The sequence below is a fragment of the Schistocerca americana genome, chromosome 1, assembly GCF_021461395.2.
Source record: "Schistocerca americana isolate TAMUIC-IGC-003095 chromosome 1, iqSchAmer2.1, whole genome shotgun sequence".
Classification (NCBI taxonomy): domain Eukaryota; kingdom Metazoa; phylum Arthropoda; class Insecta; order Orthoptera; family Acrididae; genus Schistocerca; species Schistocerca americana.
In genome coordinates this window covers 674917717-674941752 of record NC_060119.1, presented here as the reverse complement: position 1 = coordinate 674941752, position 24036 = coordinate 674917717, and the positions used below count along the sequence as shown (strand labels likewise).

Here is a 24036-nt window from a genome sequence, read left to right as displayed (position 1 = left end):
GGCAACTTAGCATCTTATCCTTACAGTAAGTAGCAAGCTATCTTTTCCTATAGTGTTGATACTCCTACCTGATGAATAAGGTACAAAATTCTTGGTGAAATATAAATAATTGGAGGAGTAAAGAACATTCAAAGATACTAAACTCCCGCCCTCTTCTCCAAATTCATCTTCTCCCTCTGTTCTATCTGTCCCTCCCAGTCCACTCTCTAGATCACTGTGCACTCTGCACAACTTGAAGCATTACTGAACTGATTTTTAACCCTCTTATGTCTCTTGGCCTCTGTTCTTTCATTATTGTCCTGTGATTGTTGGATTTTGTGAAAAATTGTTAAATAATGCACAGAGCACTGCAGAAATTGATTTTTGATCTCCTCATATTTATTGTTACTCAGTAACATTTCAATGATCAAACTCATAGTGGCTGATTATGAAATGGTAGTGGGGAAAAGACGTAAATGTATCAAGTGAGGAGAACAAAGAATAAAGTGGTGGAAACTGAAATAAGAGGTGTTGCAAGAAAATTTCAAGGAAACAGTATTAAGGGAAGTGAAATTACCAGAGGATGTAAAGGAGTTATAATAGCAACGTAATTACAAAAACTGGAAAAGACTTGCTGGATGTAACTGTGGTGTCACCGCCAGACACCACACTTGCTAGGTGGTAGCCTTGAAATCGGCCACGGTCCGCTAGTATACGTCGGACCCGCGTGTCGCCACTATCAGTGATTGCAGACCGAGCGCCGCCACACGGCAGGTCTAGAGAGACGTCCTAGCACTCGCCCCAGTTGTACAGCCGACTTTGCTACCGACGGTTCACTGACAAATTACGCTCCCATTTGCCGAGACGATAGTTAGCATAGCCTTCAGCTACGTCATTTGCTACAACCTAGCAAGGCGCCATTATCAATTGCTATTTATCTTGTGACGCATGTTCCATCCGACCGATGTTCACCAATTATGGATTAAAGTTAAGTATTCCAGCAGCTATGTACCTTTTTTACTAGACTCAACTCCTTTAACTGTTCCAGACCTCACACCAGCCTTCGTGAGCTTAAACGCGTGCCTTTCGGCTACCTCCTAGTGGCTTGGCTGTCTTGCCAAGTCACAACAGTAACAACTTGAAAGGGACCAGCAAAAGATAAGGAGGCATGGTAGTGGAATGAGGAGGTTCAGAAAGCAATAAAAGTGAAGAAAGATGCAAGAAGAAGAAGAAGAAGAAGAAGAAGAAGAAGAATGGAACTTAACAGGAAAACAGGTGGGTAGGGAAGCCTACAGGACTGCAAACAAGATGTCAAAAAAAGCAGTGGCAAAAGCAAAGGCTGAGGCAATGGAAGAGGCATATGAAGAGCTAGAAAGAATACAGGACAGCAAGCAACTCCTATGGATTGTTAAAGCAAGAGATAAGGTGACTGAGGATGTAACATCAATGAAGCAGATAAAGGATGAATCAGGTGTAGTATTACACGACCTTGAGAAAATCCTGAATAGGATTTATTGAATGAGGAAAATTTACAAGAGAAGTATGAGGATGGAGATATAAATGAAGGAATGGCCCAAAGTTTAAGTAGGGAAGAAGGCGAACATGTGATAAAGAAAATGAAGAATTGGGATGCCCTAGGGGCAGACCAAATCCCAATAAAAGCATGGGAAAGTCTAGGAGAAGAGGGAACAGATATTCTCTGGGCTCTAATGCAGAATATCTGGGAAGGAGAAAGAATGCCACATGCATGGAGAAGCAGTATACTGGTTCCCATATATAAGGGAAAAGGGGATATCCAAAACTGTGGCAATTATAGAGGGATAAAACTGATGTCACACAAAATGAAGATCTGGGAAAGGATAATTGAGAAGAGGTTGCATCTATAAACTGAAGTATGTGAAGCACAGTTTGGATTTACGCTGGGAAGAGGATCAACCGATGCAATATTTACATTAAGGCAACTGATGCAGAGACACAGAGAAGCACAAGCCAAACTGCTTATGGGCTTTATTAATCTTGAGAAGGCATATGACAGAGTGCTGCGGCAAGAAATATGGAGATATCTGAGAAGTTAATGCCTGCCAGAAAAATATATCAGGGTGGTAGAAGACATATATGAAGGTGCAACGTGACATGTCAGGAGCAGTGCAGGTGCAACAAAGGCATTTCCAGTGAGAGTAGGACTACATCAGGGATCTGCTCTCAGCCCAAATCTCTTTGACCTTGTCATGGATGTACTAGTCAAAGATGTGAAAAGAGAGGCACCTTGGAGCATGATGTTTGCCGATGATGTTGTAATCTGTGAACCCACCCAGAAGGCACTTCAAGACAAGCTTGAACTAGGGAGAAAAGCTCTAGAGGAAATGGGAATGAGAATTAGAAGTGTGAAAACAGAATATATGTGTACAAAGGACGCCAAAGATCTATGTACAAACCTGCAAGGAGAACAACTGACGCTGGTCAAGAAATTTAAATACCTAGGCTCTTACATGCAAAGTGTTGGAGAACTGGACCTTGAAATACAACACAGAATGAATAGTGGATGGATGAACTGGAGGAAACTGAGTAGAGTATTGTGTGATAAGAAGGTTAGCTGCAGAATGAAAGGAAAGCTTTACAAGTCTGTGGTGAGGCGTGCAATGCTGTATAGTGCAGAAACTTGGCCAAAAAGGATCAAGGAGAAGAGGAAGACCAAAACTGAGATGGAGAGACAAGGTAGCAGTGGACCTACGGGGAGAAAGAATGGCTCAGAGAAGAAGCATTTATGGAATAGAAGGATCCATCAAAGCAATGCTGACACCACATGACGTGGGAAAAGGCTGAGATGATGATGATGATGATGATGAGTAACATTTCAATGACCAACTAATACTCATGGAAATTTTACAGTTCATATATCATATGTCAGCACTCCACAAAATGTAAGAGAGTTTAACAGAATTTTTAAAATAGTGTATCATCTTAACTTTACACTTTAACTGCCAAGCACTGATTGAAAAATAACAGTGGCTCCACTGTCTGACTGGCAGATGTGATCTCACTCATATAAATATTCACATTTTAACTACTGGACTTGAACTAATGCCATGATGAAAATGCAGACTGTGCACTTTGTAACAACTGGCTATCAACTGACCAAGGCTACATGTGAAGCCTATTTACAGATGTGTGTATTACAGAAATTACAATCTGGTAAAATAAGCAATTATTACATTTTAGTTATTAAAATAAAAGACAGAAAAATTTGATGACACAAAGGTACAACAGGCTATCAAGAAAGTCTGCATGAGAACTGTATAACTAGCAAATGGCAAAATTATCAGTACCAGTACTGTTTTATGGAAGAGAAATTAATGTATACAGGAATTCCTGAAGTTCACCAAACACTTCTTAGAAAGTTAAATTTTCTAATTTGAACAGTTAACAAATTGATGGGTTATTTTAGCGAAAGTATAAATTTTCATAGACAGAAGAATCAAAGCTACATAACTGTAGTACTGAATTTTTAAAATAATATTACATTTCAGTTTGCAACATTCTAGAACATGAAAATTTCAAATACAAATTACTTCTGAAGTATTGAGTTTTTAGAAAATGTCAAATTTTGTTGAAAAGTGGTGTAATGAGATCTTTTCAATGAACTTGGTCACTTTCAAAACAAATTTGAGCATCCTGGAATTTTGAAATGCAGATGGTCTTTAGACATTATGAATTATGAATATTTCTTTCAATAAATTATTTTCAGATGAACACACTGTATTATGTTCATCTGAAAATTACACAATGAGTAATAAAGTTATATGAAATGTCACGGGTAAGAATTTAGTCATTTTATGTAACTGTGGTATATGTTTTATAGATATAATGGAAAAAAATGTATCTATGGAGTATAGCTGTAGCAAGTGGAACCGTCTCACCTTGCTATGTCTCAGACTTCCTCAGTCTGGGGCTGAAACAAGCTCGCTGATGCCCATATTCTTATCCTGCACAACCACTGTCTCTCCCTCTCTGCCTTCAGCCACACATCCCCCACCCTCTCTCCCACCTGCTGCCTCCTTACTACCTCCACCCACTCCACCCGGCACAGCCCCTTGCCCCAGTCAAGCAGTAGTGTTACAACAACATAGTCAACTGGGACAATGTAACCATACATGTTAGGCCCAAGTGTTGTAAGAGCCCAAGATTTGCCAATTGAACACTATGATACACACAATTAATACACATGACAGTACACTTGTATATTTCATTTTTGTAGACAATCTTTCAATTCTTATATTACTTCAAAGTATTGCATTGGTGCCACTCGCTATGTTGATACACACACACACACACACACACACAATGTACCTGCCCAAAAAATTAATATTATACCTATTTTTAAATTATGTCATCTACTGATTCTCTACACTTCTATAATACAAGAGAAACAAAATAAACAAAAAGAAATGAAAACTTTTATCTTCACTTCATTTTTTGCTAGCTCCAGTCATCTGTGGTATTGCTGTTCACCACCACCACCACCACCACCACCACCACCACCACCACCACCACCACCACCACCACCAGCATCATCATCATCCGCAAATTCTTCCTTGCTGGTACTCCTCCCAAAGTATGTCACTTTTGATCCATCGTGGCATTGGACATGTAGCACTTCTTCAATCCTTTCTTAATAGGCTCACTTGAGTTTCTGCTCCAGACACTAAAGATCCACTGGCCCAGCATGGATATTTAGGGTTTCTTTAACTTCCTACTGGAGTGAGAGTCTGGTCTCCTTGAAGAACGCACTCACTGTAAATATGTCACAGGTGGACCTTAAAAGGTTGGTTCACCACAACATCCGTTGCTTGAAGTTGTGAGGTCAAGCCACCAGGAACTATTTCTAAGTTTTTGTTCTTTGCCCTCAGATCCTTAATGTCGTGGGTGAAATATGCCTGAAAGAATCAAGCACCAACATTTCCTTTCTGTTAATCAAAGTCCCTGTCTTCTGTTCCAGACAACCTTCAACCAATCTAGTATCAGTTCATTTGTCATCCATTCCTTTCCTTGGCCTTAGGTAAGTCCTGCAGGCAATTTTTCTTTCAGTGTCATTTTTCTGTGAAGAATCACAAATGAGGGGAGCTTCCTTTCAACTGCTACTGCTCCCAGCACTGCTGTTAGTCTGGCCTTTCCACTGGCAGAACATTTTATAAGAACACATTTTATGCCCTTCACATCAACAGTAACATCTGATGGCATATCAAAATACACAGGCATCTGATCAGTGTTGCCCATATTGCCTAGCAAACAGTCATACCATTTCCTTAGATTGATGATTACATGATGCTGACATGTAAGTAATTGTTAATCATGTGAAGTGTTGTTCTGCATTGTAATGTAAGCCCTGCCTTTTTCATCATCCTCAAGCACCAGCCAGTACTTGCTTTGAATTTCATGATGCATGTGGTTGAAAAATTCTTCTATCTCTCCAGTACCTTTATTTTGATAATTTCTTGAGTAATCAAGAAGCCTTCATTGGATTTGTCTTATACATACTGAGCAACCTCTTAGGTTGAGGTTAGGAAAGGACCTAATCACACAGCTTAAATTGGTGCTAGTGAAATGGGCACCTGTTTTGATTGCCACAAATATTTGGCTGTTTCTTCTGAATATGTTACAGTTTCCAAGTTTGTGGTTATGGTGAAATCTGATAATGAAAGCTTTTTTTCCAAATACATAGCACATTTTGTCTCTCTATTGACATGAGAATGTGCCAATAATCCTTCGTCTTGTGCTTCCAGACATGTTGTCTGCATGCTACTCTCTCACTGGCTGTGTAGAACCAGCAATTGACACACTCCTTTTGTTCCCATCACACTCCACAGTGAGCGTGGATAATATTGCTACGTGAAATATGTAAACATGCCACTGGCCCCTATCCAGAATTTTACCATCTCCTGCAGAAATGTATACTATTGATGAGTATTTCTATAATTTTGAAGTCATTTAAATTCTAACTACAAATAGGTCCAGGCAATTTGCAGTTTAAACATAGTAAATATACATAAAAAGCCATGGCCATGGTATGTGGTATACATTTCCATGGTTGGCAGGATGACCAAATTTGCCACCCACTCACCACTCCCCTCCTCACATTTGTCCTAGTTCTTAGCCAAGCTGATGTCATTCTTCCCCATCCAAACCTTCCAAATGCTTCAAAACAAATACACATGTGACCTCAATTGCTGTAGCTTCATTTTTAAATGTAAGATGATCCCTACATTAATCTAGTACACATTGTTAAAATGTTCATCTCTTCTCCAACAATTTAATCTGCAAATAACGGTGAACCTGTATTCTCAGAATCACTTTATAACTGAATAATGTGGTATATTACAACCTATATTTGCCAACTGTCCCATTTGCATATAAACCTGTATGAAGAATGTACCAAATTTTTTTACAGAACAGCTGTTCTAAACATCAACTAATCTTGCTTTGTACTGTGAGGCTTTGAGATTAGGGAGCTATAGGGGAGGGTCTTGCTGTTCCTTCTCACCAAAAGTATCTCTTAACCACTGGAAGTGACCAAGCACTATAGTTGATTAAGGACTACTAAGACATAGGTCAAGGTGAATTGCTGTTTCTCGGTGCCATTCCCAATTTGGTATTCCTTCTTCCTTCTCTCTTAATTTATGCTTAGGTATAGTATTAGAAACATAGGAAAATTTTTTAACTTGGAAATAATTCCCGTATCATTATATTCATTAAGCTGACACAAAATTTTCAGTACCTGTGCGAAGTTGTCAAATCGTTGTCCTTCATACAGACAAGAGCCATTGTTCTTGCAGATTGCTTCTGATGGGCAGCAAGATGGGGGACTAGGGACAAATGCTGATGTGTCCCATTCAAGACAGTGAGGGTCTATTAAGTCCAGCCCAAATTCTGTGGGACACTGGATAGGAGCACATTGTACACCTGTTGCTTCACAGATACAAAATGCTTCACATCCATCATGAAATTCTTCATTGATTTCATAGTTATTACCTTTGTATTGACATGTACCTGTAAAATTAGCTGTTGGGAGAGAAAAAAAATCATGTTAGAGAACTGAAATAAAATTGGCAATTGAATATGCGGATAAGTGAAAAACATGATACCCCAAACATTTAGCAATTGAACAAACCATTTTTTAAATTTCCAAGTCACAATAGCTTAAGGATGTAGGGATATATTAAAAAACTATCTCATTATAGAAAACAGATTGACCTACATTTGCTGCTGTAATACTACCTCGAAAGCTTCCAAGAGATTTCAACAGATTTTACTTTTTAATTTGCATTGGGTAGCCCCAGATCTGACCTATTAATGATCTTCTGGAGTCATAATATGAGTATGTTACTAATAATTCAATGTACATTCACACTATCTAATTCATGTGCCACACACGTTTCGTGCAGTATTATTTTTATTGCGAATAGAACCATTAAATTACTGGACTTTGTAGTTTAATATTGATTACTATTCAGTGAGCATGTGTAATATAATTTATGACAGGAAGAGATTCTACAATCTTTCATAAAAGCATATATGCCTCTTTATAACTCTTAACTTTGCAAGCATATCATACTGAACACAATCTCTTCTGAGTGCTAAATGATTTTAACAAATTCCTGTCATATAAACGTAATACACATGAGCTTATGCTACCTTATGTAAGAGTATTAAGCTGTATACTAGTTGTAGGTACGTTTACAGAAGATGAATTTTATCCATAGTGGAAGAGACTGACTTTGTAGAGTGTAGTTAAAATAATCTGTCTTCTTTTTGCATGGAAACTTAAGGTGTTTTAATTTTGGTAGGACTTTTAATGTACATAGTTTTGAACTGTTCTTATGTTTTATATTTTGGGACATTTTGGTTTAAGATGCAAGAAATTAGTTGGAAGTGACTGCTGAATGTTAGTGATATATGTTTTTCAGTCAGTCTGATGGACTTCGGAATCTTTCCAAGTGCAATTAATGTTGCAGTGCTTCATTCATTTTTGGGTACTGTGTCAAATAATGTTGTGGAAGCTGCACAGTGCTTCCATGAGAGAGCTGCTCTTTGTCTTCAGATGCTTAATGACCTCTTGCTGCAGTGGTTAGCCAATATATATGCTGGCTTGCTAGAAAAGAGCAGGCACCAAGGGGTGGGGCTATAATGTCATCAAAGATGTACCATGGAGTATGGTGACATCCAGTGCCCCTGCCAGAGAAATGGGCCAAGGCCCTCATATGTACGATGCAAGAAAAGTGCAGCCACAAATCTTAACCCAGTGTGCATGTGGACAGAGTGTTGGCAACCAGTTTAAGTGTGCAGACTCCGATTCCCCATCTGTGTTGACTGCGGTTCATTTCTCTGGGCCTAACAATGCCCTAATAATGCCAATGCTGGTTGCCATTCCTTGCTGAGCTGAAACCCCTTGTCTCTATTAATCATACTTCTTTAAAGATGATGTCCCAGTTTATGAAAGTATCCATGTCTCTCCATAGTTCATGGTATGTCCCAAGTCAAGACAGTGTTCAGCAACAGCAGACTTTTCTGACTGATCCAGTCTGTCGTGATGGCTATGTTCAGTGCATCTATCCTTAACAGTGCAACATGTCTGGCCAATGTATGATTTCCCACACTGTCACAGGATCTTATATATCCCTAATCTCTGTAGACCTACATTGTCTTTAACAGAACCCAGCATCATCTGTGCTTACAATGGAGGCTGAATGACACATTTTGTTTGATGTTTCTTGAACAGCCTGCCAATCTTAAAGGACATACCACCAACATGAGGTAGAAAAACCATCCTCCTGAAGTTCTCCATTTCTTCTGGCTGTTCTTGAGATTTAATGCCTGCAGGCTGAAATGCATTACAAATCTGTTTATCAAAGTACCTGTTCTGTACAAACACAAAGTGAGGATGGTTAAGCTCTGCTGTAAGCTGAGACAACTCTTGCCTTATGAACAAGAGTTTGTAATATGCCTCTGCATTGAGTGTAGTAGTGATGATCGAACTAATGTCGTATTTCTTTCGCATCACAGTGTCATGAACGATGAGATAAGGGATGTTTTAAGCTGATCCTTTTACTATACTAAGTTACTAATGTAATGAATCTCTTCATAGTGTCAGCTACAAAGTAAGTAACAGTGTTCATTTTTAAAGCACATGAAAAGCAGTAATGTATTGTGAACAGGTCTCTGTATTTTTGGATGTGGGTAACTAATTTGTTTTGAAAAATACTAATATAGTGAAGTAAATATTAAGCTATGAATATGAAATAAACAGCAGCTATTTATTATAAATCGTGAAGCAGTAACTGATTCTTTTATCAGGGTAACAGCTTTTATTGCAGTTTAGTCAGTTAAATTTAGCTAGGATAAGTATGAATAAGAAGCACCTTCTGCTGAACAAAAACATCGGCTTCCACACTAAGAAGAGTTTTATACAAGAGTGTCCTGAGATATGGATGTGAAACATGGACATTGGCAAAGGAGGAGAAAGCTCATCCTCTAAGATGTGGAAATGTGATTCTGGAGGAGAATCACAAGACCTAGCTGGACTGATGAAAACAAATGAGATGGTTTTGCAAGAAATAGGGGAGAAGAAAAGAACTACTGAAGTTTTAAGACAGTATAAAGCAAAACTCACTGGACACTTAATTAGAGTCAATATTCTTTCACAAAAATTTTGAAAAGCAAGATCATATGGAAGAACCAAGAACATCCTAATTAAACAATATGTTCAGCGAGAGGGGATACATGTAGATAGATCATAACATTAAGTGGAGAGCCTACTGCCTATAATTAATAAAGTACTTTAGTTCAGCTACATATGTGCTACATATGGTTACTGCTCTAAGTGATTTAAAAATGAGGAAACTAGTTTATTCTGCATATTTCCATTTAGTTTATAAGTTACAGAGTTATGTTTCAAGAAACTCAACAAACTTGGATACTTCTTTCAGAAACACGTTATAAGTGTTATACATGGTGTTAATTCTAGAACATACAGCAGAAATATCTTCGAGAAACTTAGTATTTCAACAAATATTTCACAATATTAATGTTCATTAACATCTTTTGTCATTACCAGTATTTCTCAAAAACAGCCTCTACAAAGACTTCAAGGGGTTAACAGTAGTGCAGAAAGGAGACAGATGTATGGCAACAAATGTATGCAACAATCTCCTGGAGCATGTTAAGTGTCAGCCAGATACCGTAATGTATAGGAGTTTAAGACTGAATTAAAGAAATTTCAATTAGGCAATTCCTTCTTCTCTGTTGCAGAGTATCTGCACAGAAACTCTTAATTTAAATGTTTTAGATTCCTTTATAATTTTTATTAAGACTGTAATGCAATAGTCTTTCATAACATTGTTGCATTGTTTTGTTGCACTTAAATTAAATTTAGATCCCAAAGACTTCTCTCCACAGTATCTTTGAAATACGACTCATGTAGTGTAATGCACTTAGCCCAAAAAAATACTTCTCCTCTCACATTCCATGGAATGCCTAGTGTCAGTGGAAAATGTCAGTTTGTTTCTTGGTACAAGCAAATTTATTTTATTTATTTATATATTTTGTTCCAGTGAGCCAGGCTGTGAATATGTCACAGGACATGGAATTAATCAGCTTTACAAGGTTGTTGTATTTACATCCTATGTTATTATGTAAATAGTACTACTCAGTTTCATAGTAAGCTATCAACCTAACTTCTATTCAGAAAAATAAAGGATTGTGCTGTGCTTTCTCTGTTACTACATTTTGTTCAGTCAAAAATGAGACTAGACTTCTTTGGGAGCTTTCTACTGAGTAGACACACAAAATTCCACTAAAAATTAATTGTAATGAGAAACAAACCAACATTTTCTGTTGGGAAAAGGGGTCACACAAAATGCATAATTAGTAGTGTCTGCTTTGTTGCAAAAACGAAATTGAAAATGTCTGAACACCAGAGAAAATGCACTCAAATCAGTGTCAACAGAAAATGTTTTCTTTCCATGTTAGTACACTAACAAAATTACTGAATATTAGATGTTATAAATAAATTGCTTGCCTGAATCTGCTTTTCTTATACATTTTATCTTATATGAGGGCTGTGCAGGAAGCAACAATCTGAATGCTTAAGCCACTGTTTTTGGGATAAGTTTTCAAGTACCCAATTATATCATGTCAGTCACCCTTTTTCATTTAACCATTACCAGAAGATCTTAAGTGGGTGAATTGTCAAGTATCCCGTCACATTACATGACTGTCTCACGATTTCCTTTCTAACCTTTTATATTTTGAATTTATTAGAAGAAACCCATTCTAAAATATTTCAGAATTAAACATGCTCCTCTCAAATCTGTTTGGGATAGAGGGATTGTTGCTTACCCATGTCGGAGCAGTCATGATTTTCACTTCAGTTCATTGATTCATTCATCAGGATCCATGGACTCCATCAAGAAGGAATCAAATCACATATCCACGAAAGACAAGGAAATCACATGAACTTCATCCATATGTTGTATTAACAATAAACTGTCACTATACCGCTTGCTTCATGCTTATGACAGCTAAATTTAATTGAGTAAATCAAAAAGAAAACTGCTACATTTAAAAATAATTATTTAACTCAAAATCTTTTTAACATAAAAGATTTTGAAAATGGACTAAAATAGCATAAAATAATTTCTCCTAGTTCCTTACAGATTCCTAATGCCATACATACTCATAGTCCTAATATTTGCGCCAGTGAAATTTTAATAAGTATGATAAAAACTTGTAAAATTTAAAACAAAAAACGTGGGGTGTATGCAATACATAACTGATGCATTAGTAGTGTACCTAAGTAGGTACACTAACAACTTTATTGTACTGCGAACGACAGGAACCGCTGTGCGACTTTTCTCAGTGACAGCTACTGCCTACAGCCCTTACCACCCTTACCATTATCTATTGCATGTGCCCCATGCTTTTTGTTTTAGGTTTTATTAGTATTATCATAGCTACTATAAAAATTTGAAAGCACAAATTTTCAGGACTATCTGTTTGGGGCCAGGAATCTATATGGGGTAAGGAGAAATGATTTTATATTTCTGAGTCCATTTTATAAATGTGTTATATTAAAAAAAATGTTTTACATAAATAATTATTTTCTGCTTTTTAGTATTGTGAGTGTAAAAGTTAACAATCAGTTCCAAATACTTTGACAAGATTACAACAGACATTGTAAATTTAAATTTTATTTTGGTTCTCTTTGCCCCCCCCCCCCCCCCCCCCCCCACACACACACACACACAGGTGTTACATTGTAACTGTGCATGTCACAGTTCAGCTGAAATCTATTTAAGCTGTGTCTACTGAAGCTAAGTTTGTACCCCTAATTAGCATGATTTGTCCACAAACATTACAATCTTTAAGCCAGGGGTGCACAGGCTTGTTAGGACTGTGGGCACAAACCCACTACTGTGATTGCAAGTTCAAAAATATTGTGTTGTGAGATAATTTATTATTCTGAATTGGATCCCTCTGCTCTGTTGCTAGCTAGACTGTGCTCAAAACAACCTGCTCTCTCCATTTCAGTAGCATATGAGTAAAAGACGAAAAAATTACAAAAATGAACAGTGAGTGGCAGGCCACCATCAGACCCATGGCAGACTGAATGCAGTGAGTGGGCCACAGTCTGTGCATCCCTGCTTTAACCATCCTCAGTAACCGAAAGAGAATCATTACTTGTAACAGGAGTTGTTGTGTTCATTGGCAGATTTGCAGAAGTTGAATCCTGGGCACTGACAGATGAGGTCTCGTAGTCACCTTCTGTGAGTGTGACATCACAGCGAAGCACTTTGCAACAGGGATCAGTTGGATCAGGCAGCATGACACATTTGTCTGTCACTGCTGACTCCCTATGTACTGGTGATGGACATCTGAAAAGAAGAAATGATGTGTAATTCTTTATCAATATAAAACATGGGATAACTTACATCAATGCAGCATGAAATAAGATAAAAGTCAGCACAGTTATTAAATAGCATGAATTTTACTTTTATACACGATTTCTGTGTCATACCTGGAAGAGAAAGAAAATGGATCAGAATTATACTGCATTACAAACTGCGATTTGATGTAGATAAGGAAGTGACAAAAGAGTATCTGCACCCTCTCTCCCTCCCTCTCCTTTTTCCACTGTCATGTAGTTTGGTAGTTTGTAGTTGACACCAGTGGCCACTGGAGACCTGTTACTAACAATCTGCCAACCAATGATGACTTGGACATTACAAAAAGGAAACATTTCAGATGGACATCAAACATTTTTCTTCACGAAAGGTTTGTATATTTCTCATCGCAAATATCAGGGCATTGTGTTGCTGACTGACAGTAACCCAAACCACTGAATCAAACATTTTTCCCTATTCCCCACTGCAAGAAAGGCAGTTAGGCTGCAGTATCATACGTGGGTGTGTTCAGATAGCTGAGAATGATCAGTTGGGGGTTATTTGGGGGAAGAAACCAAACAGTGAGGTCATCAGTCTCATCAGACTAGGGAAGGATGGGGAAGGAAGTCGGCCATGCCCTTTCAAAGGAATCATCCCAGCATTCACCTGGAGCAGTTTTAGGGAAATCACGGAAAACTTAAATCAGGATGGCTGGACACGGGATTGAACTGTCATCCTCCCAAATGTGAGTTCAGAGAGAATGATCAGTCTTCATGTAATAAGTCTGTTGTACTATGACACTTCAACATGTTTTTCCATTATAATAATGCTTGTGGGGGAACAAATGTATAGATTTATAGAAGAGGGTGATACATTGATTAGGAAGTACTAAATCATATAAAGTGGCTTCAGCAGAGGATGACTGCTGCTTTCTCCAGTTGGCCAAGATGAATGTACAAACTAAGCAATAGACTTTATATTTGAGAGCTGCAACTGATGCAACCTTGTTTGAATCAATGGTCTTCTGAGTCTGATGTAGACTTGACTAGTGGCATGCACACCCAGTCATCATTAAGATGATGAGGAGGTGTGGACTGTGATGAGGTGAGGGGGCAGAAGAACTGTAGAGGCTGTGGAGGGTGCAGGGACAGTGGATTAGCAGAGACTGAAGATAGGAGATTGTGGTAGGGAAGGATGTGCTACCAGGATAATTCCCACCTATGTAGTTCAGAAAGCTGGTGCTGGAGAGATGCAGATGGCACAAATTGTGAAGCAGCCATTGAATTTGAAAATGATGTGCTCAGCAGTTTGTTGAGCCACTAACTTTGTCCTTGGCCACAGTTTGGCAGTGGCCATTCATTCTGGTGGGCAGCTGGTTGGTTTCCACACTGACATAAAAAGCTGTGCTGTGGTTGCAGCAGAATAGGAATATAATGTGACTGCTTTCACAGATGGCTCTGTATCTGGTGGGATGGGATACGTCTGTGGCAGGACTGTAGTAGAAGTGCTGTGTGGATGAATCATGTCAGTGTTCCACCTGGATTTTCCACGTAAGTATGTCCCCTGTGAGAAGGGGTTGGGAGTGTGAGTAGCATAGGCAGGAACTGGACTTGTGTGGGTTGAATAGGTGATGTAATACCACTCTAGTAGCAGTGGAAAAGATCTCAGGTAGGATATCCCTCATTTCTGGGCCTCATGATAGATAGTCAGAGGTCTGGTGAAGGGTGATATTCAGTTACTCCAGTGCATGGTAGTATGGGTGATGAGAGGAGGCTCCTTTGTAACTGATTACGGGGAATGGTTGAAGTATTAGGTGTGAGTGAGGATATGGCATGGGAAATTGTTTGGGGACCAGGTAAGAGGAGTAATGCCTATCTGTGAAGGCTCCCTTGAGACCTTCGGCATATTGGACCAGGGAATTCTTGTCATTGCAGATAAGCCATCCATGGGTGGCCGGGCTGTACTGGAGTGACTTTTTGGTGTGGATGGGGGTGATGGCTGTCAAAATGCCAGTACAGTTGGTGATTAGTGGGTTTAATATGGACAGAGGTGTATATGGAACCATCAGAGACGTGGAGGTCAATGTCCATGAAGGTGGCACATTGGTTTGAAGAGGACAAGGTGAAACAGGTAACAGAGATGGTGTTAAGGTTGTGGAGGAATGAATATAGGGTCTCTTGGCCATGAGTCTAGATTGTGAAGATGTCACCAATGAATCTGAATCAGATGAGGGGTTTGGGGTTTTTGGGAGCCGAAGAATGTTTCTTCTAGATGGTTCAAAATCAGACTTCACTGCTACCTGAGAGATGCTGTGTTCCATTGCTCATGTGCTGTTATAACACCACGTTCAAACCCACTTAAATCTTGATAATCTGCCATTGTAGCAGCAATAACCAATCTAACAACTGCGTCAGACACTTGTCTTACATAGGCGTTACCGACCACAGTGCTGTATTCTGCATGTTTACATATCTCTGTATTTGAATACACATGCCTATACCAGTTTCTTTGGTGCTTCAGTGTAAATTCTTAACATAACAGTATAAAATTCACACTGGAGTTTGGGGGTAATTGCCTAAACTACTTAGATCTAACCATAGACATCAGTGACCATATTCATACTTTCAAGATCTATAGGAAACGTAACACCACAGATATAACAATAACAGTCAATTCTCAACACCCAGTGACCCATAAACATGCTGCTTTTCATTCTATGATACATCACCTAATATCCATCCCCATGTGTAAAGCCAACTTCCAAATGGAATTAAATGCCATCAAACAATGGCTATCCTCCTACTTTAGTGGGCTCCATAATGCACAAAAAGTATAAACAACGGGTGTTCTCTCTTCTTTACACTGCCCTTAACCCACCACCTCAAGAATGTAATAAGTGGTGCTCAATTCCATAGATAGGAAAAGTCTCACTGGATGTAACCCGAAAGCTTAAATCCAGGAATGTAAAAACATCATTTTATGTGCACAAACTGTTGGATGCCTTTTGCTCAATGGGAAAGACAGCACTTCAGCTTTGGAGAAGAACAGAGAGTATAAAATTAGTTTCAACTGTGGCAAATTCAATGTAGGTCAGTCTGGAAGGACAATATCTATCTGCCTGAAGGAACACCACACAAGTTGGAAACTTAGAAAAGGAGACTCTACTTTTGGAGATCGCATGCTTAAAGAAGGCCATGGTCACAAGGTGAAACATGAAGTATTACATCACAGCCAGAAAGGAAGGAAGATGAACTGTCCTGAAATTGAGGAAATTAATAAACACATTTCCATCAACCCAAGTCCAGTACTGAAAGTTCTCTTACTCACCACTTTTAACTGCAAATACTGCTCTTAAGTCCATCCAGGCCATGTTATAAATTACCCCTCTTACTCACATGATCCATTTCCTTTATTTCAGTTATTATGAATTCTCTTGTTGTGTAAAAACAAATAAATAAATTTACTCTGTATGATCACAGCTGCATCACTGACCTGCTTAATATCATTACTGTATCTTATCTGTTTGTAATTTATGTTCTATTAAAGACAAGATTATTTTGTCCAGCTTATTGTTCAATTATGTTGTTCTATGTACAACTGTTTAATTTGTCTATAATTCATTAGTTAATATGCCACACATTTTATTTTAGTTAAATAATCTTACATTGCATTTACACTGAATAACCTCATTTCTTTTATTCTTATTATAACATTAACATATTCACCTCTGGAAATGGAAATACTCTGTACATGTACTAGCTTAAATTCTCTGATGCAACAAAATTACCCCACATCACATACCACACCTTATACTTAGCTTTGTACCTGCTGACAGTGTAACAGCCAAAACCGGTTTGTGTAACATGTAATTAAATATTGTGGAATATTATGCCAGTGTCAGGTGTGTTTCATTCAGAACGAAACTGTAGAAGATTTACAAGATCTGTTGAGTGGAATTAACAGTCTAATGAGTGCAGAATATGGATTGAGAGCAAACTGTAGGAAGACAATGCTAATGAGAAGTAGCAGAAATGAGAGTAGTGTGAAACTTGACACCAAACTTGGTGATCACGAGGTAGACAAAGTTAAGGAATTCCACTACCTTGGAAGCAAAACAACCCATGATGGATGAAGCACGGAGAGCATAAAAAGCAGATGGGCACAGGCAAAGAGGGCATTTCTGTCCAAGAGAAATATGCTGGTATCAAACATAGGCCTTAATTTGAGGAAGAAATTTCTGATAATGTATGTTTGGAGCAGAGCATTGTCTGGTAGTGACTCATGGACAGTGGGAAAACCAGAACAGAGGAGAGTTAAAGTGTCTGATGTGTGGCACTACAGAAGAATGTTGAAAACTGGGTGGACTGATATGATAAAGAATTATGAGGTCTCTACAGAATCAGCAAAGAAAGGAAAATATAGAAAACACAAGATGAAGATACTGGGCGACGGGACATCTGTTAAAACATCAGAGAATAACTTCCATGGTACTCAAGGAAGCTGCAGAGGGTAAGAACAGTAGAGGAAGATAGATATTGAAACACATCCAGGAAATAACTGAGGATGTAGGTTGCAAGTCTTTTCTGAAAGTATTTGTATAGAGTGTAGCCATGTATGGAACTGAAACATGAACGATTAACAGTTAAACCAGTGAGTCTGTTGAGTCAACAAACCTCACAGTAGTTTGTAAATGTACAGTGTGTACTAAGATTTCAAATGCTAAGCCAATATTTTGTACATAAAAAATAAAGTATAGTACCCATTTTAGTTGGAGAAGACTGCTATATTATGTACACTCATGCTCATAAATTAAAGATAATGCTGATACGTGGTGAAACAATGCTCTGGTGGGCGGTTTGTTGGTTTAAATCACCTCAGAGTATGACTATGCGGTGCATTTGATCTGCGGTCGTTGCACGGTGGTGCTGGCAGCAGTTCACATACACAGAGGTGTGTCGGTGCATGTCAGAGTACGGTGCAGCAAGTAAGTGTACAGATGTTTTCAGATGTGCTAATGATGACTGTGTGCTGAAAATGGCTCAAAGAAATATTGATGACGTTATGAAGGGTAGAATACTAGGGCAACTGGGGGCTGGTCAAACACAGAAGGTCATAGCACGAGCCCTCCGTGTGCCACAAAGTGTGATCTCAAGATTATGGCAATGATTCCAGCAGACAGGAAACATGTCCAGGCGCTACAGTACGGGACGTCCACAGTGTACAACACCACAAGAAGACCAATATCTCACCATCAGTACCCGCAGATGGCCACAAAGTACTGCAGGTAGCCTTGCTTGGGACCTTACCGCAGCCACTGGAACAGTGGTCTACAGACACACAGTCTACAGATGACTAAACAGACATGGTTTATTCGCCTGGAGACCTGCAAGGTGCATTCCACTGACCCCTGGTCACAGGAGAGCCCGTAAATCCTGGTGTCAGGAACACAGTACATGGTCATTGGAACAGTGGTCCCATGTTGTGTTCACAGACGAGTCCAGGAGTAGCCTGAACAGTGATTCTCACCGGGTTTTCATCTGGCGTGAATCAGGAACCAGTTACCAACCCCTTAATGTCATTGAAAGGGACTTGTATGGAAGTCGTGGTTTGATGGTGTGGGATGGGATTATGATTGGCACACGTACACCCCAGCATGTCTTTGACATAGGAGTTGTAACAGGTCAGGTGTATTGGGATGTCATTTTGCACCTTTTCATTGGTGCAGTGGGTCCCACCTTTCTCCTGATGGGTGATAACACATGGCCCCACCAAGCTGCCATCATGGAGGAGTACCCTGAAACAGAAGATATCAGGAGAATGAAGTGGCCTGCCTGTTCTCCAGACCTAAACCCCCTCAACTATGTCTGGGACGCTCTTGGTCGATGTATCGCTGCATGTCTTCAAACCCCTACGGCACTTCAGGAGCTCAGACAGGCATTGGTGCAAGAAAGGGAGGCTATACCGCAGCAGCTGCTCATTTACCTGATCCAGAGTATGCCAACCCATTGGCGGCGGCCTGTGTATGTGTGCATGGTGATCATATCCTATGTTGTTGTCAGGGTACATGCGCAGGAAACAGAGGTGTTTTGTAGCACATGTGTTTCAGGATGGTTTTCTCAACTTATCTCCAATACCGTGGACTTACAGATCTGTGTCATGTGTGTGTTCCCTATGTGCCGATGCTATTAATGCCAGTTTTGTGTAGTGCCTTGTTGTGTGGCACGACATTCTGCAATTATCCTTAATTTATGAGCATGAGTGTGGTATGTTCCATGACTCACAGGTTTCACAGTTTAAGTGGAAAACATGCATGAATATGGGCTCAATAATTATGATATTATCCCAAACAGTAATGGGCAATATGCTTCCAGCTGCAGTCCATAGATGGCATGAAAATATATTGGGTAGGCACAGGAAAATTACCTAATACTTTATGAAATTCCACGATTTTTCCATGATATTTCCTGATTGCCTGAAATTCCCTGATGATTCTCAATATTGCTGGTTTCTCCTGTTTGTGGCCACCCTGCATTACCTCCCAAACTTGTCCACAGACAGATTTCCCATGCCATATCCTTACACACCTTAATCCTCCCCCCACCCCCAAGAACCAGCTACAAAGGAGTGCCCCTCTTAGCACCAGTATAAGAAAGGACTGTACCAAATGAATTACATCCTTTGCCAGGCAATTTATAATCTATCTCCATGTCTGGAAATGAGAGACATCCTACCCAAGTTCTTCACCACCCCTACTACAGTGGTGTTCCATTGCCCATCCAACCCCCACAACATTCAGGTCAATCCTTATGCCATTCCCACTCCCAACCCCTTGCCACAGGTGAAGACCCATGCGCGAGACCGGTCTGATTCACCCACCTATTACTTCCTACTCCAGTCCTGTCAGAGGCTTATCCTATCCCATCAGAGATTGAGAATTTCGTGAAAGCAGCCTTGTCATATACCTACACTCCTGCAATCATTGTACAGCTTTTTATGTCAGCGTGGCAACCAGTCAGGTGTTGACCAGAATGAATGGCCAAACACAACATGCTCAAGCTCAATGGCTGCTTCATAACTCATGTCATCCAGATCCTCCCCTCCAGTCCCAGCTTTCTGAACTACATAGATGGGAGTTTTCTATGCAACACACCCTTCGCTCCCAAAATCCCTCTGGCCCCAGTCTCAGCTAAATCACTGTCCACACATCCTGTACCCAATAGCTTTCTCTTCTTCTGTCCTGTCACCTCATCTCAATCTAAACCTGCGCATCATCTTCATTGTGTGCCCTACCTCACCAGTTCTAGTACCTGTGTATCACATTCCTAGCCATCACATCTGCTGCCTCCCTGTGAGCTGCTAGCTACATGTCTCCAACTCCTCTTCCTGCTTCCTGCATCTCTCTCCCTCGCCTGACACAGTCCCCATCTTAGCCTAATCCAACTGCTGAACTGAAATCCTCACATTTTGTGTTGAGCCGTATGTGGCTGACTATACACTTCTGCTATTTGATGATTGGTCTCTACTACTTCTAAATTATTTACATTTTGCCAGAACTTTCCTTGTTCTATTGAAAACTGTCAGTTAAGTACAGGTCCTTTCAACACCCTCATAGAGACATTGGTAAAGTTCAGAAAATGTGAATGAAAACTGATGTGTGGCTACTTACCTAGGTTTACAGTTGAGTTTTCCTGCTTCACCACATGTACAGACTTCCTCACAGCCATTTTTGTAGACCTCTCCACGTTGTAGAGTTATGTTCTCATACTGACAGATCTCTAGGGGCTCCACAGCTGCACAGTTAAAGAACAGGCTTTTAGAATAAAGTATTGAAGGAAATTAGAAATATAAATGTTTTCCATAGTCAACATAAGATAATCACAAAGCTGTTGTTGTAGTTTTGTACTGAACAGTTATGTATTTAAGTGAATTGTTAGGCTATACTGTAGAATGTTGAAATACTTGAAAATGACTATGAACAATACTTGTAATATAAGAAGGGCTGCAAGTACAGTATGAACTGCAGCAGAGCCAATCAAAAAAAATTTACAAGCACAGTCCAATGTGTAGCTTTCAGATTATTCTAAAATTTCTTTCTCACGATGTAGCCTACCACTAAATTGTTAACTCAATCATTTTCTTTATCCTGTGCCTCTCTCGACCCAGGGCTTGAAGTGGATTTTCCTTCTGCTCAGCACATTATATATACGGTTTTCTTTTGTTTCTATTTTTCTGACTAACTGTACATATGTGCCACAAAAACAGTGCTACAGATTTTACACTGTACATAGGAAACAGTGAGCTGTGAATATTTTCAGCTGCAATGATGAATTGCGACAAATGTTCAAAATTTCCTTCAACTATATCCTTTGGATTATCAAGAACATATCATACATTCCATAAATGACATGCTGGTTGTGAATAGTTCATAGGCAATTCATGAAGTATCTCATCATTGTCACACACATATGAAAGCATTAAGGACTTTAAATGTCACTATTGATAGAAATCCATTAGATTTAGGAAATACATGTTGAGAGCACACAATAAATTGAACATATTTGTAACCAAGTGTACTGAGTGGTGCTAGTAGGCACGGTTGTCATAACATTTTAATGGCACCATCTCTTTGGCCAACGTTTCATCTGACGGCAAATTTAACCATACCATTACAATACTCATTCAGCCTGGAATAAAATTAGCACAAAGGATGATTCTGTTTTTTTTTTTTGGGTAAAAGTCTTTTCATATTACTGATCAATCAGCCATTTCTGGATGTATGTTTAGACAACACTTCTTACTTGCCTTTGTGCAAGCAACTCATTCTAAAAGGTTGCACACTTTTTTCAGGCGCAGCTTGTGATGTATGTAGAGATAACTGTCATTTTTTGGGTTTCCCAATGAATAATCACCATAGATTACTTGGAAAAAGGCAGATCCATAATGGGATGCTATTGCTAAATTGTTTGAAACTTATGTTGGCAGTGAAAAGACCGAAGGCTGGGGGGGGGGAGTGCTCTTTCACCAGGATAATGCCATCCCATACATCAGCGATGACAATGGAAAGTCCATGAATTGAGCTTTGTATTTGTTCCTCATCTGCCCTATTCACAAGACTTAGCTCCAAACTGACTTCTTCCTGTTTCCTACCTTGAAACTGTGGCCTGCTGAGAAGAAATTTTCATCAAATGAGGAAGTAATATTTACAATTAACGAGTATTTTGCAAATTCTTACAAATCTATTTTTCTTGTGGGATGAAAAAGCTGGAGGATTGTTAGACCAAGTGTACGTCCTTCAAAGGAGCATATGCTGAGAAATGAGATGAGTTGTTTCTGAAACAACAAATTTTTCTTGCTTTTTTATCGAGCTTATCACAGCACCCTGCTCAGACTGCTGCAGCGCTCCTCTTGGTGTGGCCCATACTGAAGGACTGACTGACCTGAATCCTGGCAGACAAGTACAGCGCAGCAGTCGTCCACAGGCTTCTCATCGCACAGGGGGTCGGCTGCAAGGCGTGCACGGCCCCTGCGGAACATGGGCCCTGCACAGCGTGGCCGGCATGAGGGCGTGCTGGAGCCTGGTGCACATTCACACGTCTCTTCACAGCCGCGGCTGAAGTTGCCTCCACCTGGCGGGCACTCTCCCACTGCGGTTGCTGTTGCCGTCACCTGCTGGCCATATCCGAGACTACTGCATTACACAGAAAACTGAGCAGCAAAGGCAAAGATACTGCTTCACACCTGGACAAAGTAGAGCAACAACCAGTAACTCAGAATTGTTGAATCCTATCTGGAAAAGGCAACTTTTCATTGAAGTTCTTAATCATTCCCAAGCGTGCAACGTATGTACTAATAAAATAAATACTAGGTGATGAGAAATGTTTAAATGGTTATTTTGTTAGGATATACTTTAGTCACCATTCTATCTAAATACACTTTCTTAGTCTCAATGACGAGAGTCTTAACTTTCTACATTCGTAATCGAATGTACATGTCATCTAGAGAGAACCATAAACAAGACTACTACTGAAAAAGAAGGCAGTAAAACCAAATGTGTTCTTTGAGATGAGACTGGTGGGCAAACTAAAGTGCAAATATTTATCACAATGATGCAAGGTGCTGCAATAATGTTTAGGGACTGGAAATTAACATTACATGACTGTTTTGAAATTGAGGGGGTTTCGCGAGCAGATGACATGCGGGAGTGCGAAGGAATTGTCGGTAGCAGTGGGTATAAGGAAAAGGGAAGGAATTACCAGCCTGCAAATAGCATTCCTGCTAAGGTCGTGTGCTACCATTGTAACCAACAGGGACACTTCGCACGTGAGCGCAAGGACAAGGGGAGAGAAATGTCAAATATCTGACGCTAGCTGGCACGCAGGCAAGGTCGCCGCGGTCCCATGCCTAGGGCCTGCAATAGAGTCCGGGCGGTGTCGAACGCTAGATTACCGTTTGCTTGCGTAAGTTTGAACAATGAGCCGGTGTGTGCTCTGATTGATTCTGGCAGTAATATATCTCTTCTCAACTATCGGTGCTCTCATAATGCCATTTTCTGATGCTGCTGATATTACCCTATACTCATCTGACCAAAAATCCTTGTCTTCTTTCCATTTCACCTCACTGACCCCTACTGTATCTAGATGGAGCCTTTGCATTTCCCTTTTCAGATTTTCTAGCTTCCCTACCACGTTCAAGCTTCTGACATTCCATGCCCCAACTCGTAGAGCATTATCCTTTGGTTGATTATTCAATCTTTTTCTCGTGGTCACCTCCAAGCAGTCCCATCCCAAAGATCCAAATGGGGGACTATTCTGGAATCTCTCATCAATGGAGAGATCATCATGATACTTTCTTTTTTACAGGCCACATGTCCTGTGAATACATGTCATGTGTTATTAATGCAGCAGTTTACAATGCCTTCTGGATTCTCATGCCATTGATTAATGCTGATTCCTCTGACTTTAGGGGTAGTTTGCCATCCCAAGGACAAGACAGTGTCCTGAATCTCTGTCCCCTCCTCCACCCTCTTTGACAAGGCCTTGGCAGAATGAGGCTGACTTCTTACTCCAGAAGTCTTTGACTGATTACTAATCAAAATTTAAGTGGTGGGGGATTTCAAATCTGG

The 24036-nt window shown here is 39.8% G+C and overlaps 1 protein-coding gene across 3 annotated transcripts in view; it reads right to left on the bottom strand.

Annotated features, from left to right (window-relative positions):
• The window catches only part of LOC124608658 (putative epidermal cell surface receptor), a 412883-nt gene that overhangs the window by 95352 nt on the left and 293495 nt on the right, over positions 1-24036 (bottom strand). For all 3 annotated transcript variants that reach the window (XM_047140005.1, XM_047140004.1, XM_047140006.1), the window contains exons 4-7: positions 22352-22580; positions 20581-20704; positions 12712-12905; positions 6752-7035 (exon numbers count right to left, since the gene is read on the bottom strand). In XM_047140005.1, the coding sequence (XP_046995961.1) occupies positions 6752-7035; positions 12712-12905; positions 20581-20704; positions 22352-22580 (831 nt within the window). The remainder of the gene's footprint in view (positions 1-6751; positions 7036-12711; positions 12906-20580; positions 20705-22351; positions 22581-24036) is intronic.